Below are 17,288 nucleotides of genomic sequence, written 5' to 3' on the forward strand. Positions count from 1 at the left end.
TAAAAAATATAAAGAATGTCAAAAGAAAGTATTTTAGGGAGTGGGGAGATGGTTTAGTGGGTTAGTGCACTTGGTCTGCAAACATAAGGTCTTGAGTTTGAATTCTAAGCACCCACATAAGAAGAGCATGGCTGCCCATGCCTGAGAGCCCCGCACAGGGGACAGAGACAGTGGAGATTAGAGCCTGTTGAGCAGCCATGCTTTTGAGATAGTGGAGTTCTTATTCCATGAGAGGTCCTGTCTCCAGGCAGTAAGGTAGAGTATGATGGAAGAAGACACTTGCATCTTCTTGCCTCATGCTCTTGCAGCTGTATGTGCACCTGCATACCCATGTGTGTATGATACACACAAAAGAAAATATTTTATTGCTTTGTAGTTAACAAGAATGAACCATTATAAAACACTGTATTTGATTTTGTTTTCTCTTCTTTCTTTTCCTTTTTCTCTTCATCCTTCCTTCATTCCTTCCTTCCCTCACTACCTCCCCTTCCTCCATCCCTCCCTACCATAATATCCATAATATTTATTTTTGCATACAGTGTTTCAAGAGGTAGTTTTTTCTTACCAGAACTCACTTTATTATATCAGGCTGGCTCCCATCTCACATAGATCTGCCTGCCTATTCCTTCTGAGTGGTGGGGTAAAAGATGTACCATGTTCAGCAAGTTAGTTTTTCAGGATTAATAGTCCCTAAATGTGGAGTTAGAAGATAAAAGCAACTGTTTACATATCTCAATTGCAGACAGATACTTAGGGTACAAAAGGATTTATTTATGGGGATTGATTTAAAAAATTATAATATTTAAAAATTTACTTGTGTATGTATGTGTCAGGTATGTGCATTCCATGATGTGGGTATGGAGTTCAGAAGACAAATTTTGGGAGGCAATTTTCCTACCATGTGGGTTCTGGGGATTAAACTCAGATTATCAGTCTAAGTGGCAGATGCTTTTACCTGCCGAGCCATCTCATTGGCTCAGGATTGAATTTCAGATGAGTTAAGTTCTAAATTGTAAAGCTATTATCATGAGTCATTACCTTCTCTTTTTGTTTTCTCTTTTTACTCAATATCCAGTCTCTGATGGAGAGCCTGCTAAGGATGAAAGACTGGAATTCTGTGCTTGGGGGAAGATGTAACTGATGATGGTAATCTGGATGTAGAAGTGAACAATGACTTAGAGAATAACGTGCACTGACTTGTGGCGACTGATTCCTTGTTTCCTCTTCATTCCACATGTGTATCGAGCTCCTCATATACTTAGACTTGGCACATTTTGTCTATCTTCATGAAATACCACACTCCCTTTCCACCTTATTTAGCTAGTCTTTCGTGTAAATCTTTCTTTACCTCTTCAGAGTTGTAGACTTATTCTCTTTTGTTCTTCTCTATAGCCTATATTTCTCCATTATAACAACACAGCTCTTAAGTTCCATAACAAAAGGGGAACTATAGTAAGGTATAGTAATATAAAATATTTGTATTTTTCATTTTTATTTTATAATAGAAGAAACATAAATTCTATTTATGTTTAATAGTACTTAACTTGGAGCCATGGTTCATTAATAATTTTAGTGTTGAAGCCACGGTTGACTAATTAACCTGGATGCTGTAATGCCATAAGAATCTAAGCATAGTTAAGTCCATGGACACTGTTTAGGTAAATATTCAGTTCTTGTTGGGTCTCTGTAGTACACTGTCTATCTTCCTGAGTGTAGATCACTCTACCTTATATAAATTATTATTTTTATTTTAATTACTCTTTTTACTGAGACAACATCTTGCTGTAGGTCAAGCTGGCCTGGAATTCACTTTGGAGTCCAGGCTGGCCTTATACTCATGGGAATCCCCTTGTCTTAGCTGTGAAATGTTGGAATTAGAGTCAAGAGCAAGTAAGCTCAGCCTCAAATTATTTAATTTTGGCCAGAAGAGGGGTTGCAAGACTAGATAAAGAACTAATGTATTCATTTGGATGTGTTCACTAAGTATGGTTTTATTTTTCACTGTAGGTAATCAGCCTAAGGGAGCTTTGAGGAAGCTAATATATGCTACTGAGGTTTGTATTAGTATGTAAAAATCTAGATGAGAAGGAGCAGGACCTACAGCAGACATGAAATCTGTGTGTCCTTAGTAACTAATTTAAAGATTGCTTTAATTTTTTGTATAAGGTTATATAATAAATGATGAGAATTTTCTTTTTCTTTTGATGTATTAATTTTCTGTGCATTGGTGGTTTGCCAGCATGCTTGTTTTTATGAGGGTTTGAGATTCCCTGGAACTGGAGCTACAGACAGTCGTGAGCTGCCATGTGCGTGTAGAGACTTAAATTCAGGTCCACTGGAAGAGCAGCCAGTGTACTATCTCTCCAGCCCCTAGGATTTCCTTATCAATTTCTTTTTTTATATCAACTTTAGAAATTTTTATAATTATAGTATTTAGAAATGTTCAAATTGTACACTCATTTCTTCCATTAAAGATATCTTCAGAATATTATTGTTTTATTTAATCATTCCCCATGTGCATTCTTTTCTTCTGGTTCCAATGGTTCTATATACTCTTTTGAGAAATAAATAATAGCTGTGTTTTCCTCTGGTTTATTCCCTCTGTCAGTTCTTAGTTAATCTGTGTAAAAAGTCCTGATTGTATAGGGTGAAGGCTGCTTTGGCAGCTGCACTGATGTCTTTATGTTGTCCATGATAACATCATCACAGGGAAAATAACTGCAGAACAGTAGTATGGGGTATATTGGGGATGTGTGTTTCTTTTGTGTAATTGATAATTGCTTTTCTTCTTCTTTTCCTTCTTTGAAGTTAAGTGCTTCGTTAAAAACCCTAGAAGGAGACAGAAACCAAATTTATACTCAGTTATCTGAAATAGATGCAACAAATGATGATCTTACAGGTAAGGGTTCTTGACGAGCACGTCTCCTTAAAGAGAATGAATTACTTCTGAGTTTTACTGTCAGTGGTAAATGTATTCCATTATCTCTTATATTTATGTAAATTATTAAAAGTATGTAAGAATGTGGAGTATGGTGCATCTTTGTTAGGGTTTCTATTGCTATGTAGAGACACCTTGACCATGGCAACTCTTATAAGGAAGACATTCATTGGATCTGGCTTATAGTTCAGAGTTCTAGGGCCTGCAAATTATAAGTATACCATAAAGTAGTATTCCATAGTAATTGCACTGCAGAAGATCACACAGGCAGACATGGTGCTGGGGAAAGATCCAGGAGTTCTATATCTAGATCTGCAGGCAGCAGGAAGAATGCCACTGGGTCAGTCTTGAGCATCTGAAACCTCAAAGCTCACCCTCAGTGACAACTTCCTCCAACAAAGCAATACTTCCTAATAGTGTCACATCCTCTGAGCCTAGGGTGACATTTTCACTCAAGCCACCACAAGGAGTACAATGTTGGATATAGTTTTAGATGTTAAAAACTTTTAAATTTAATTTTTTCCTTACATTTTTTAAAATTGAGAAAGTGATCTTCAGGACTTGAGCTTGTAATGTCTACTATTTTAATATATTCATATAATTTATTAGCATACACAAGAGTGGCTTTACACCTGTAAAAATATATTTTTTTATGGAAAGCATTAAAAAAGTTTGCTGATTTTGTTCACATTGAAAAATAGATTTTGCCAGTTGTGTTTGTGCTGTAAAAGGTATATCACATCTCACTGTGTTAATGAAATAAATTCATATTTTTATATCTGAAAAGAATGGATGGACATATTCAAATGTCTGTGCTGGTTAACTCAGAATGGAACCACAGGCATCTTTTTTTTTTTTTTATTTCTCCTCATCTATATTTTCTTTTCAAAACAGGCTTTATTGATCCTGTTACACTTGCTTAAATGATGCAACATAAGACAAAAACTTCTGCTTGTAGAGCTTCATTTTTACCTGCCTGATGCTTTTCCTGCCTGTTTCTAACTCTACACCTATGATCACAGGCAAAGCCCCTTCACTGATTACACAGCTGAATATAAACATACCAGAAATCAACATCAACAAAATAATCCTCTCAATGAATACAAGAAACGTCAATATGTAGTCAACCATTGCAACGGCTGCCCAGAACTTCACATTTCTTCCTTTTCATTCTTAACTTATTCTGTCTTCCAAACGATAGCCAGAACCATTTGAATCTTGACCTATGCTCTATACCAGACTTCATCGTTGTGAGGCCAGCTTCAGTGTACTTTATCTTCTTTATAACCTTCAAGACCAGGGTTGAGATCTGATGAGAAAAAGACCAAAAGGGTCTCAAAGGCCTTTAAGACTTTTAATGAGCAAAATGCTTAAAAAGATTGAACCATTGGATTAAATTGCCCTACTCACTGATTATACTAATTGTATTGTTATTAGACCTGAAAAAACATTAGTCTAATTAAAAAAATGCTGCTATCTGAGAATAGTAGTAACAGTGTGGAAGATACAGAGAGGAATAGGCACTCTGTTTTCAAGGCAGCTTTATCGAGGCATACATTAACGTACATGTATCTTAGTAGGAAGTACCAGTGTAGCAAGCAATTAGTTCACCAGTTATTCCATTGTTTACTCCTTCTCTTGGCCAGTCTTAATCCCCCCCCACCAAATAATATGGGAAACTCTTGTGTGTGTAGAGCGTTCCTCCAAATCCACCTTTTCTTTTTCCATGGTGTTTTAAAAAATTATTTAATGTTTTTTATTTATTTACTTTATTGGGAGTTTGCTCACATATATGTCTGTGTGAGAGTGTCAGATCCTCTGGAACTGGAGTTACAGACAGTTTTGAGCTGCCCTGTGGGTGATCGGAATTGAGCCAAGGTTCTCTGGAAGAGCATTCATTGCTCTTAACTGCTGAGCCATGTCTCCAGCTCCAACATTCTTTCCTTAATGCATCATAAAATTTTTCAATAATTAATTTTTAACATATGGGAGCATTTTTCTCTAACCATCTCTCATCTCCCATAGATTCTGGCCTTTTTGGTAATTTATAGTGTCCTTCCTTTAAATGCATGTTTCTATGTAACCCCAGGCTTCTTGAAGTCCTCACATTTCTACCTCAGCTTCTCACATGTCTGCTTTATATAGGCTTAAAATTACTGCACCTGGCCTGTACAGTGCCCTATTATAGTGTCTGGGTTCAGTGCATAAAAGCCCCTTCTTCTGAGCCTGATGGTCTGAATTCAGTCTCCAGTGGAAGGAGAGAACAGACCCCTGCTAGTTGTCCTCTGACCTTTGCCCACCTGGGCATGCAGGCTGAGGTGAACACACACACACACACACACACACACACACACACACACACACACACACACACACACACACACAGACACACACACACACACGTTTTTTTAATTGAGCTATACTTTTTCCCAGTCCCCTTCCCTCTGAGCCCCTGCCCTCCACGTCTCCCAAACACTTAGTTTTAAAAGTTTTAAAATGAGATAAAGTAAGACACTAGAAAAAAAGAGCTTGAGTGTATAATGGTAAAATAATTTGTGTTGTTTTTTAAGGCTTCTTTGCATTAGTATCTTTATAAAGTAGGTGGGTTTTGAAGTCACAGTGATCTGACCAACTTTGTGTATCGTTAATATTTTTAATATGTTTTTAATTGTATGAAATTCCTTTAATTTCTTTATTAAGAACTGAAGAATTTCTTTAATTCCTTTAGTTTCTTTATGATTTTGTACCTTTGTCTAGAGCATATGCGAAGTCTCAAGTCTGAACAAGTGTCTTTGCAGTCAGGTAATACACAACTTGAAATCGAGAAACAGAAGCTTCAAAGGAAAATCACAGTGATGAGGGAGCTGTACCAAGACAATGAAAGGATGCTTCACAGGTGAGAGGTGTTTGGTAACTCCAGTGAATGGCAAGTGAAATGTCTTTAAATGCATGTTATGTATTAGAGGCTTTACACATTGATTATTGGATGTTATCAATTACATAGAATCATTCATGTTGTTTCTTTTTTTTTTTTAATTTGGTGTTTGTTTGTGTTTTCAAGACAGGATTTGTCTGTGTAGCTTTGCAGCCTATCCTGGAACTCACTCTGTAGACCAGGCTGGCCTTGAACTAAGAGAGATCCACCTGCCTTTGCTTCCTGACTGCTAGTTTTAAAGGAGTGCCCTACATCACCTGGCTACATCATTCATTTTTAAGAATGTTATTTTGTCTTGGACGATTTTCTTCATGAACAAAATGTAAATATGTTGGAATTCCCAAGCTACCTTTCTCAGTATCTGGTAACATTTATCAGATTATTGCCTTAAACTCATGCTGACATACAGGGTCCAGGAATCTGAGCGGTGTCTTTGGATGGAACTTCCTATTGTATATAAAACTGACTCCTTTCTTCTGCGCAAGTTAGTCTTGCTTAATATTCTTTGATGTAGTTACTAAATGGCAGTATCATTGTATTTGTGAACAGGGCAGCTGCTAGTCATCCTTCAGTGCCCCTTTTGTGTCCCATATTTGTTTGTCTTATCATCAAATTCTGTCAAATTTCTTAACCTTTAATCTGATGGCTTTTTATCATCTACCAATACTCTGGTTAAAGCCATCATTAGCAGTAGTTGGTTCATTACAGTAGCCCTATGAATGTCTTTATATCTTCCTACACTGTCTTTTCTCTGTAAACTCAGAATAACTCCTAAAACATAAATTGTGCATACTGTCACAGTCTTTCCTGCACCCCCCCTCAAATGTTTTAAACAGACTTAAAACAAGATTCTCAGAACCAAGTTTACCATACCCACCTTGTGAGAAGCTATAGACTATTCTATGTCTCTTTTCTTTGTTGCTATCTATTGCCATTGGCTTTCTTCATTTTTGGTGTGCCCAGCACATCTGTATGGTAAGGTCTTTCATCTTTCAAGCTTTTTCTTTCCTTCTTTTTATTTTTTTCACTATGTGGTGTTCTATGTGCTTGCATTTTTGAATCTTTGTTTCATTCAGATGTGGGGTCCCGCTGTCATCTTAAAGAAGGCTTTCTCGGTACCCTAACTAAACCAATATCTCTTATTTTGTTCCGTTATTTCTCGTCACATCTTGTTTTGTTCTCTAATATCACGTCCTCCGCTTCACATTAATTTAAACTCTGTAAGAAGTATGGTACTTTTATTTATATTCCCAGTGCCTAAACTGAAAGGAAAATAGTGGGTTTCCAATCAATATTTGTGCTCAATCAATTCTTCAATATCCTTGAAAGGATAATAATCAACTTTATACAGAAAAAGAAATAAAATCAGGATAGCTAAAACAATCCTGTACAATAAAGAAACTCCAGGAGGCATCACCATCCTCAACTTTAAGCTCTACAACAGACCTATAGTCCTGAAAACAGCCTGGTATTGGCACAAAAACAGACAAGGTCACCAATGAAATTAAATCAAATATTCTGCCATTAACCCACACAGCTACGGACACCTGATTTAGGACAAAACAGCTGAAAGTATATACCGTGAGGAGGAAAACATCTTCAACAAATGGTGCTGGCACAACTGGATGATGGTGGGTAAAAGACTGCAGATAGACCCATGTCTATCGCCATCCACAAAACTCAAGTCCAAGTGGATCAAAGACCTCATCATATGTCCTTCCACACTGAAACTCGTAGAACCTCATAGAAGAGAAAGTGGGAAGTACCCTTGAACAAACTGGTACAGAAGACTGCTTCCTGAACATAACTCTAGTAGCACAGACACTGAGATGTACAATTAATAAATGGGACCTCCCCAACTGAGAAGCTTCTATAAGGCAAAGGACACAGTTGACAAGACCAAACGGCAGCCCACAGAATGGGAAAATATCTTCACCGATCCTACATCTGACAGAGGGCTGATCTCCAAAATATACAAAGAACTCAAGAAACTAGTCAACAAAATACCAAATAACCCTATTAAAAATGGGGTCCAGACCTTAATAGAGAACTCTCAATAGAGGAAATTTAAAAGGCTGAAGGGCACTAAAGAATGTACTCACAGTCCTTAGCTATCAGGGAAATGCAAATAAAGGAACTTCGAGATACCATCTTACTGCTGCCAGATTGGCTAAAATTAGAAACACCAAGAACAACTTATGCTGGACAGGATGTGGAGAAAGGGGAACACTCCTCCACTGTTGGTGAGAGTGCAAAGTTGTACAGTTATTTTGGAGATCATTAAGGCGGTTCCTCAGGAAAATGGGAATCAGTCTACCACAGGCCCCGGCAATCGCCATCTTAGGCATATACCCAACTGATCCACATCCATGCAACACAGATTTCTGTTCTACTATGTTCATGGAAGCATGGTTTGTAATCACAAGAATCTGGAAGCAACCAACATGCCCTTCAACTGAAGAATGGATAAAGAAGATATAGCACATTTACACAATGGAATACTACTCTGCCGGAAAAGAAAAGAATAGAATCTTGAAATTTGCAGTAAAGTGAATGGACCTTCAAGAAACTATCCTGAATGAGGTAACCCAGTCACAAAAAGAATAAAATTGTATGTACTCAATCATATATGTATTTTAGACTGAGCAAAGGATCACCAGCCTATAATTAACACTGCCAAAGAAATTAAGATGCAAAGAGGATTCTAAGAGATTCATATATGTTCCCTCACAGAAGGGGAAAGGGACAAGATCTCCTGAGCATATGGGGAGTGGTGGGGCAGTGAGTGGAGAGGGAGCTAGGAGGAAGAGAAGGGGAGGAGAGGAAAGCATGTGGGCCTAGGAAGATTGAGTCAGGGGAGGAATAGATGAGAAGAGAGAGGGAACATAATAGAGGGAGCAATTATATGTTTGAAGAGAAAAATGAACCTAGAGAAATATCCAGAGACCTTCAAGTCTCACTGCAAGTAACAATTTGAGCAACAGTGGAAGGGCTACCATAAATGCCCTTCCCTGATAATGAGATTGAGGACTGTCTTATCCACCATCATAGAGCTATCATCTAGCAGCAGATGGAAACAGAAGCAGACACCCACAAGTAACCACTGAGCAAAACAGGAATTCAGAAGCAGAGAGAGAGGACAAGACCAGGCTACAAATATACATTGAGACAGCCAACCTGAAAAAAGGAGGAGCTACTAGGCCCCCAGACTGATAGCTGGGATTCCAGCATTGGACTGACTCAGACTCCCTAAACATGGGTCTCTGCCGGAAGGCCTGGGAAGTCTAAGGGACCTTGACAGTGGAAACAGGATATGTACCTGGTGCACAAAAGGACTTTGGGTGCACATCCCCCATGGAGGGATACTCCCTTAACCTAGAGACAGGAGAGAAGGCCTAGTCCCTACTCCAAATAATGTGTCAGATTTAGATGACCCCTCCTGGAAGACATCACCCTACATGTGGAGTGGGGGGTGGGAGAGGAGTGTGGTCGGGGGGCATGGGGGTATGAACAGAGGGAAACAGGGAGGGAGGAAGGGGGAACTGGGATTAATATGTAAAATGAAAATAAGTAAATAAAATTGTACTCAGTGTATTTAAATATTGATGGCAATATGAGACATTGCCCTGACATGTCCAGATAAGGCAGAGAAAAGACCCTTGTGATACCAATCTTGCAATTGCAGATTTCCTAATAAGAATTATAGTTTAGAGTTTTCATTATAAAACCAAGCACACTTTGACTTTTATTGCCCTTTGGAAGTCCCTTGTCTGTCCTATTCCTTCATACATTAAGTGTGCATGTATTTATGTATGTGTGTGTGCGATGTAAAGTCCATTGTTAAATTTGTTTGTAACCTTAAAGCCTGTTTTTTTTTTCCCCAGAGATTTGCTGGCCTTTGATTTGTAAACTGAGAATGATGAAGATTCTGAGAGGCCCAGTGTGAGAACTCCTGGTTGAGGGCTAACACAGCAATTTCTTTCAGTTCTCATTCTGTAAACAATTGTCTTCTCTGACTACCTCTTCTTTTTAGAATTGTTTATTTGGTGAGGTACCTGTTCACATAGAACCCAAGCATGTGCTTGAGTGCTGTCACGTGTTCTTGATGGTGAGAAGGCCATAATATACTTTGTGAAAAAAATGCCATGTATAAGATTAACTTTGTTTTGTCTTAATTTACAGTGCTGTTGGTTGGGAATTTACTTTAGGAAATACACAACTTATGTTAACCAAGATGTGTTTTATTTTGTTTGAGACTGTTTCATGTAGTCCATGCTGGCTTGACCCTGATTACAGTCAGCTGTGACTTTTAACTCCTGATCTTTCTGCTGTCACTTCCCAAGTGCTTGGAACAGATGTTTTCCACCATTGTAGATTTTATCTAGTTTTAAAAAATGATTTATTATGCTGGGCATGGATGGTGTACACGTTTAATCCCAGCACTCAGGAGGCAGAGGCTGCTGAATCTTTGTGAGTCTGGTCTACAAAGCTACATAGAGAAACCCCATCTTATCAACCAAAGCAAAATAAAGAAACAAAACTGTGATTTGCTCTTTTAAATTATGTATGATGTGTGTGAACCTGTAAAAATAAGTGCTGGTGCATGTAGAAGTCAGAAATGTTGGCCCTCCCTGGAATTGTAGATAACATGCTGTTATGAGTCACTGGATATGGGTCTTGGGAACTGAGCTCAGGTCCTCTGCAAGAGCAGGATGTACTCTTCTTAATGGCTGAACTATTGCTCCTGCCCATGGATATTTATTTTCATTTTATGTGTATGTGAGAGTTCCTGTATGTATGTCTATGCACAATGCCTGTGCCTGGTGCTCTCTAAGGCCCGAAGAAGGCATTGGATCTCTTGAAACTGAGTTACAAATGCTTGTGAGCTGCCATGTGGTTACTGATTACTGAACTTGTGTCCTCTGCCAGAGCAGTTTGTGCACTCTTAGGTGTGAGCCATCTCTCCAGTCCCATGGCGAGTTTTAAATAAAATACACAGGATTCAAAGTTGTGTATTCTTTACATCATATGTTTCATGAAAAGTGATCAACAGAGAAGTAATCCTGTATTACCCCAGGAACCAGTGGCCCCAGTATTTGCTAATTTACCAGTTAATGGTTAATGAGTTAATGAAGTTAATGAATAATGCTTAAAAATTCAAAGGTGCAACACATTTTTTTTGTCCATTTTCAAAGTAGTGGTGAAAATATGCATTGTGTTCTGTTTGTATGTGTTCACACTGTGATTTAATGTATTACTTTATTTTCTGTTGCTGTCCTGATCACACTGGTCATAATGAAAAGTCTAGGCACAACTGAAATTGAGGCCATGGAGGAGGACTGTTTATTGCGTTGCTTTCCATGGATTGATCAGCTTCCTTATATAACCCAGGGGTGGCACCACTTGCATTGGCTGGGGTCTCTCTTACATCAATTAGTCATGGAGAACATGCCCACAGGCTTGCCTCAAGCACGTCCTGGGGAGTTATTTTTCTCAGTAGAGATTCTCTTTTGCCAAGTTTCTGTAGTTTGTGAGAAGTTGACAAAAAGCCCAATGAGTATGTCTATTTTGAATAGTATTATATATTCTGCTCTGAATCAACTCACAGATCAAGCTGAATTATGCCACAAGCTGTTCTTCAGGGTAGGACATAGAAACTTTGTAAAACTGTATAAATATCAGAATAAGTTCTTGCCTCTATAGGCTATACTTTTGGTTAACTTATTTTCTATATTGCTTTTTTTCATTCACGTTATTTTCTTTTTTTTTTTGTTTTCATGACTGATACATTATGTTCAGCTCTTTAAGTTTAATATTGGGAAGAAGTGAAATATTTGAATCTAGAAGTTTAGTATACTGCTTTATATATGTGATTTCTCTTCGAAGTTCTATCAGTAGAGTTTAAATTTCAACATTTAGGTTGTATTAGTTACTTTTCTGTTGCTGTGATAAAATACAATGGCAGAAAAGAAAACAAACAAACAAACAAAAGCACCTAAATACCAAACTATTCAGGTCAAGGCAACTAGTAGATGGGAGAACTTGTTTTGGTGTACAGTTCCAAAGGGAGAGCCCATGATAGTGAGGGGAGCATGGGAGCATGTTCTTAGAGCAGGAAGAGGAGAGATCATAACCCCCTTAAAGTTGAAGAAGACGGATAAAACTAGAAGTAGGAAGAGGCCATATGCTCCCAAAGCCTGCTCCCGGTGACAATCATGTGTCATATAATAACATGGTGGTACAAAATGGACCACAAATAGGACAATGCCACCCATTGATTCTTTGCCATCTTTGTTTCTTTAAGTATACTCTGATGTCCACACAGTGATGAAATGCCTTGTTGCTTCATTTCTCAGAGACTTATTGTTACATGGTATCTGACTGCTTTCTCTGTACCTTGTTTTCATTTTTATGCAATGGAAATAATAGTTTTGTATGGCTGTTGACTAGTTTAATTGCCCACAGAAATGTCTCGTAACAGTTCTGGCACACAGTAACTGTTCAATAATTTACCTGTTACTCGTTAGTAAAAGAAAAAAAGTAGTGCAGGGTTACTGCTAGTGCTGGGATTATTTATTCTCTTGTTCTTTTTTTCCTTTTTAAAAGTTTAAATTAGAAACAATATTATTTTAGATATCAATCCCAGTTCTCTCTCCGTCCCATCTTCCCAAGACCCCATCACATCCTTCTTTTGCTGCATAGAAAGGGTGAGGCCTTCAATGGTGGATCATCAAAGTCTGTCACATCATTTGGGGCAAAGCCTAGGTCCTCCCCTTTGTGTCTAGGCTAAGAGACTATCCCTCTGTGGGGATTGGGCTCACTCTCTTATTATTTTTGACTACCAATTAAAAATATTGGGTCTACAAACTTTACTTCAAGCACTCAAGAAGCAAACACAGGTGGATCTATGTGAATTAGAGGCCAATCTGGTTTAAAATGTGATTTTCAGGTCTACATTATGAGACACTGTCATAAAAACCAAACAAAACAACACAAGCCATAGTTGTAGTTATTGGCCCTCTTACTAACAAACATAGTGACTTACTATAATAAAACTTGATCCTAGTTCCCACTCCCTCCTTCCATAATGGCCCGCTCACACCCTCACATCCCATCCCCCCCCAACTCTACAGGGAGGGTGATGCCATCCAAGAGGGGACATCAAAATCTGTCTAATCATTTGGAGTAGTATCTAGAACTTCCCTCCTGCTTCTAGGCTAAAGGAGTATTCCTCCACGGGGAATGTGCTCCCAAAGTCCTTTTATGCACCACAGACACATCCTGGTATAACTGTCAGAGGTCCCTTAGACTGCCCAGGCCTTCTAACTGAGGTCCACGTTCAGGGATCTGATTCAGTACAATGCTGGTTTCCCAGCTATCAGTCTGGGGGCCATGAGCTGACCCTTGTTCAGGTTAGCTGTATCTGTTGGTTTCAGTAGCCTGGTCTTGACCACTTTTCTTATCACTCATCCCTCTTTACAACTGGATTCCAAGAGTTCAGCTCAGTGTTTAGCTGTGAGTTTCTGCTTGTATTGCCATCAGCTACTAGGTGGGGGCTTAATGATGGCATATAAATTAGTTATCTATCTCATTATCAGGGAAGGGAATTTAAGGTAGACTTTCTACGATTGCTCAGATTGATAATTGGGGTTATCCTTGTAGGTCTCTGAGTCAATTTTCTCTTCAAACTTATAATGGCTCCCTCTATTATATTCTCTTTCTTTTTCTCTCTCATGTATTAGTCTCCCAATTTAATCTTCCTGGTCCCACATGTGCTCCGCTCCTCCCCTTCTCTTTCTCCTGACACTCCACTCACTGACCCCACCCACTCCCAATATGCTCAGGGGATCCTGTCCTTTCCCCTTCTGTGAGGGACCTTGTATTATTGTCTTTGGTTCCTCCTTGTATACTAGTTTCTCTCGCGGTGAGACTTATATGCTGGCAATCCTTTGCTCTATGTCTCAAATCCATATATAAGTGAGTAAATACCATGTTCCTCTTTTTATGAGTGGGTTACCTCAATCAGGATGATTTCTTCAAGTTCCATCCATGTACCTACAAATTTCAAGATTCCATTGTTCTTTTTTTTTTTTTTTTTTTTCAGCAGAGTAGTAGTATTCCATTGTGTAAATGGACAACATCTTTATCAATTTTCAGATGAGGGGCTTCTAGGTTGCTTCCAGATTCTTGCTATTTCAAATAATGCTGCTATGAACACAGATGATCAGATGTCTCTGTTAACATGGATGTGTATATGCCCAAGGGTGGAATTGCCAGGGCTTGTGGTAAACTGATTTCGATTTTCCTGAGGAACCACAATACTGATCTCCAAAATGGCTGTACAAATTTGCACTCCTGCCAGCAGTGAAGGAGTGTTACCCTTTCCCCACATTCTTTCCACCATAAGCTGCCATTGGTGTTTCTAAGTTAAGTCATTCTGGCAAGAATAATATGGTAACTCAAAGTTGTTTTGATTTGCATTTCCCTGTTGGCTAAAAGACTGTTAAGCACTTTCTTAAGTCTCTTTCAGCCATTTTTGATTCCTCTATTGAGAATTCTCTCTTCATTTGTTGTTTTGGTAACTAGTTTCTTGAGTTATTTGTCTATTGTAGAGATCATCCCTCTGTCAGATGTTGGGTTGGTGAAGAATTTTCCCAGTCTGTGCACTGCCATTTGGTCTTGCTGACTGTGTACTTTGCCTTACAGAAGCTTCTCAATTTGAGGAGGTCCCATTTATGGATTACCAATCTCAGTGACTGGGCTACTGGTGTTATGTTCAGGAAGCTGTCTCCTGTACCAATTTGTTCAAGAGTGCCTCCCACTTTCTCTTCTAAGTGTGGCTGGTTTTATGTTGAGGTCTTTGATCCATTAGATGTTTCTGTGAATTCTTCCTTTGCCACATCATCGTCTGTATATAGTAGACATAAGGTTTTTTTTTTTTAACTTAATCTTGTATCCTGGTAATTTGCTGAATGTGTTTTCCAGCCATAGGAGTTCCCTGGTAGAGTTTATCGGACCACTTATGGAAACTATCATATCATCTGCAAATAGTGACATTTTGACTTCTTCCTTTCAAATTTGTATCCCTTTGTTCTCCCTTTGTTTTCTTATTGCTTTAACTAGAACTTCAAGTACATTATTGAAGAGATATGTAGAGAGAGGGCAGTCTTGTCATGTTCTTCATTTTAGAGGAATTGCCTTAAGCTTCTCTCCTTTCAGTATGATGTTGGCTGTTGGTTTACTATATATTGCTTTTATTATATTTAGGTATGTTTCTGTTTTCCCTGATCTTTCCAAGGATGTTCAATTTTTTCAAAGGCCTTTTCAGCATCTTAGTGGGATTATAATGTTGTTATTCCTTCTCCATTTGTTTTTATTGTGGGTCTCATTGATAGATTTTTGTAAGTTGAGCCATCCCTGCATCCCTGGGATGAAGCCTATTTGATCATGTTGGATGAGTCCTCTGATGTGAATTTGGATTCAATATACCTGTATTTAATATAGTATATTTGGATCAATGTTCATGAGTGATGTTGGTCTGTAGTTCTCTTTCTTATTTGTGCATTTGTGTGACTTGTGTAACAAGCCCCATAAAAAGTTTGGTAATGTGTGAGGTTTATGTGAGCTTTCAGTTTTATTAGTGTTTATTTTATATATGTGGGTGCCTTTGTATATGGAGCATAGATGTTCAGAATTGAGACTTTGTACTGATGGACTTCTCCTATGATGGGTATGAAATGGCCTTCTTTATCTTTCTTGGTTGATTTTGGTTTGAAGTCTAACTTGGTAGATATTGGGATAACTGCACCTTCTTGCTGCCTGGGCCCAAATGATTGGAAGTTCTTTCCCCAACCCTTTTTCTCTAGGTTAGTATCTGTCTTTGAAGCTTAGATGTGTTTCTTTTTTACACCGAAAGGGTAGATTCTGTCTTCAGGTCAATTCTATTAGACTGTGTCTTTTTATATGCAAGTTAAGACCATTAATGTTGGTGGAAAGTAAGGACCATTCATTCATTAATTGTTAATTCTTATTTGTTTTAGATTTCATTTTGTTGTTGTTGGCAGTGGTATTGTTGTGTATATTTCCTATGCTTTTACATTTGGGTTCTGGTGAAGGGGTGTTATCGATTGGCTAGTTGTTTGTTATTGTAGTTAACGTCCTTGTGTTGGAGTTTTCCTTCCAGAACATTCTCCATGGCTGGATTTGTGGATATGTATTGTGAAAATCTGGCTTTGTCATTAAATAACTTGTTTTCTCCATCTACAGTGATTGAGAGTTTTGTTGGGTATGGTAGCCTTGGCTGGAATCTGTGAACTCTTAGTACTTGTAGAACATCTATCCAGGACATTCTGGCCTTGAGAGTTACCATGTAGAAGTCAGGTGTAATTTTGATATTTTGATTGATAGGTCTGCCATTATAAATTACCTGGCCTTTGTTCTTCTTGTCCTTTATATTTTTTATTTATTCTGTATGTTAGATGTTTTGATTATGATGAGTCAAGGGGAGTTTTTTTGTTTTGTTTTGTTTTGTTTTATGTCCTGTGTATTTGGTTTTGGGTATGCTTCTTGTATTTTCATTAGCATAATTTCTTCAAATTGGAAAAGTTCTCTTCAGATTGGGAAAGTTTTCTTCAATGATTTTTTTGAATATATTTTCTGCATCTTTGAGCTGGGGTTCTTCACCTTCTTCTCTGCCTATTATTCTTTGGTTTGGCCTTTTCATGTTATCCCACATTTCTACTACGTTTTGTTGGATTTAAGATTTTCTTTGGTCAATGAATCTATTTCCTGTAGTTTATCTTCAACTCCTGAGATTCTCTCTTCAATCTCTTATATTCTGTTGGTTACGCTTGTGTCTGTAGTTCCTGATCATTTACCCAGGTTTTCTGTTTTAAGCGTTCCCTCAATTAGGGATTTCTTTATTGTCTCTATATCAGTTTTCAGGTCTTGAACAGTTTGAATTGCTTCCTTCATCTGTTTTATTGTTTTTCTTTGCTTTCTATACTTTCTTTAAGAGATTTTTTTTTTATTTCATTCATATATTCTGTGTCCTTTTTCTCTATTTCTTCCAATTTATTGTTTGTTTTTTTTTTGCATTTCTTTTCTTAATTTATTTTATATAACAAAGTCCATTCAAATGAAAACAAACATATATACACAATATTTGGGAATTTGGGCGTTCTTTCCAAACTACTTCCTGCTGGTAAGGGGCGCAGTTACGGGGGATTCGAAGAAGATTCAGAAATCCTGGCAGAAGTCTGTAAGGCTGCTTTGTCCAGCTGTTTTGAATGTAGGATCACCTTGTACTCTGTTTCAGGCAGTCTGGCTTGATCAAACCACATTAGTCTGGATTTCTTCCATTTCTTTAAGGGATTTTTTTTTCATAGCATCTTTGAGGGCCTGTGTTATTTTTAA

At 38.0% G+C, this 17,288-nt stretch overlaps 1 protein-coding gene and 1 non-coding gene across 2 annotated transcripts in view; one reads left to right on the forward strand and one right to left on the reverse strand.

The window, feature by feature from the left end:
* The window catches only part of LOC127214547 (melanoma inhibitory activity protein 2-like), a gene marked incomplete at its 3' end in the record, with an annotated part of 82,654 nt that overhangs the window by 22,494 nt on the left and 42,872 nt on the right, over window positions 1–17,288 (forward strand). Inside the window, 6 exon segments of the mRNA XM_051174930.1 lie at window positions 1,076–1,126; window positions 1,128–1,187; window positions 1,393–1,462; window positions 2,008–2,054; window positions 2,809–2,899; window positions 5,696–5,834. Of these exon segments, the coding sequence (XP_051030887.1) occupies window positions 1,076–1,126; window positions 1,128–1,187; window positions 1,393–1,462; window positions 2,008–2,054; window positions 2,809–2,899; window positions 5,696–5,834 (458 nt within the window).
* LOC127214548 (small nucleolar RNA SNORA61) lies at window positions 4,144–4,272 on the reverse strand. Its single transcript, XR_007833858.1, has one exon. It is a non-coding gene; the product is annotated as a small nucleolar RNA SNORA61 (small nucleolar RNA).

This window comes from Phodopus roborovskii, unplaced genomic scaffold (assembly GCF_943737965.1).
Source record: "Phodopus roborovskii unplaced genomic scaffold, PHOROB, whole genome shotgun sequence".
Lineage (NCBI taxonomy): Eukaryota > Metazoa > Chordata > Mammalia > Rodentia > Cricetidae > Phodopus > Phodopus roborovskii.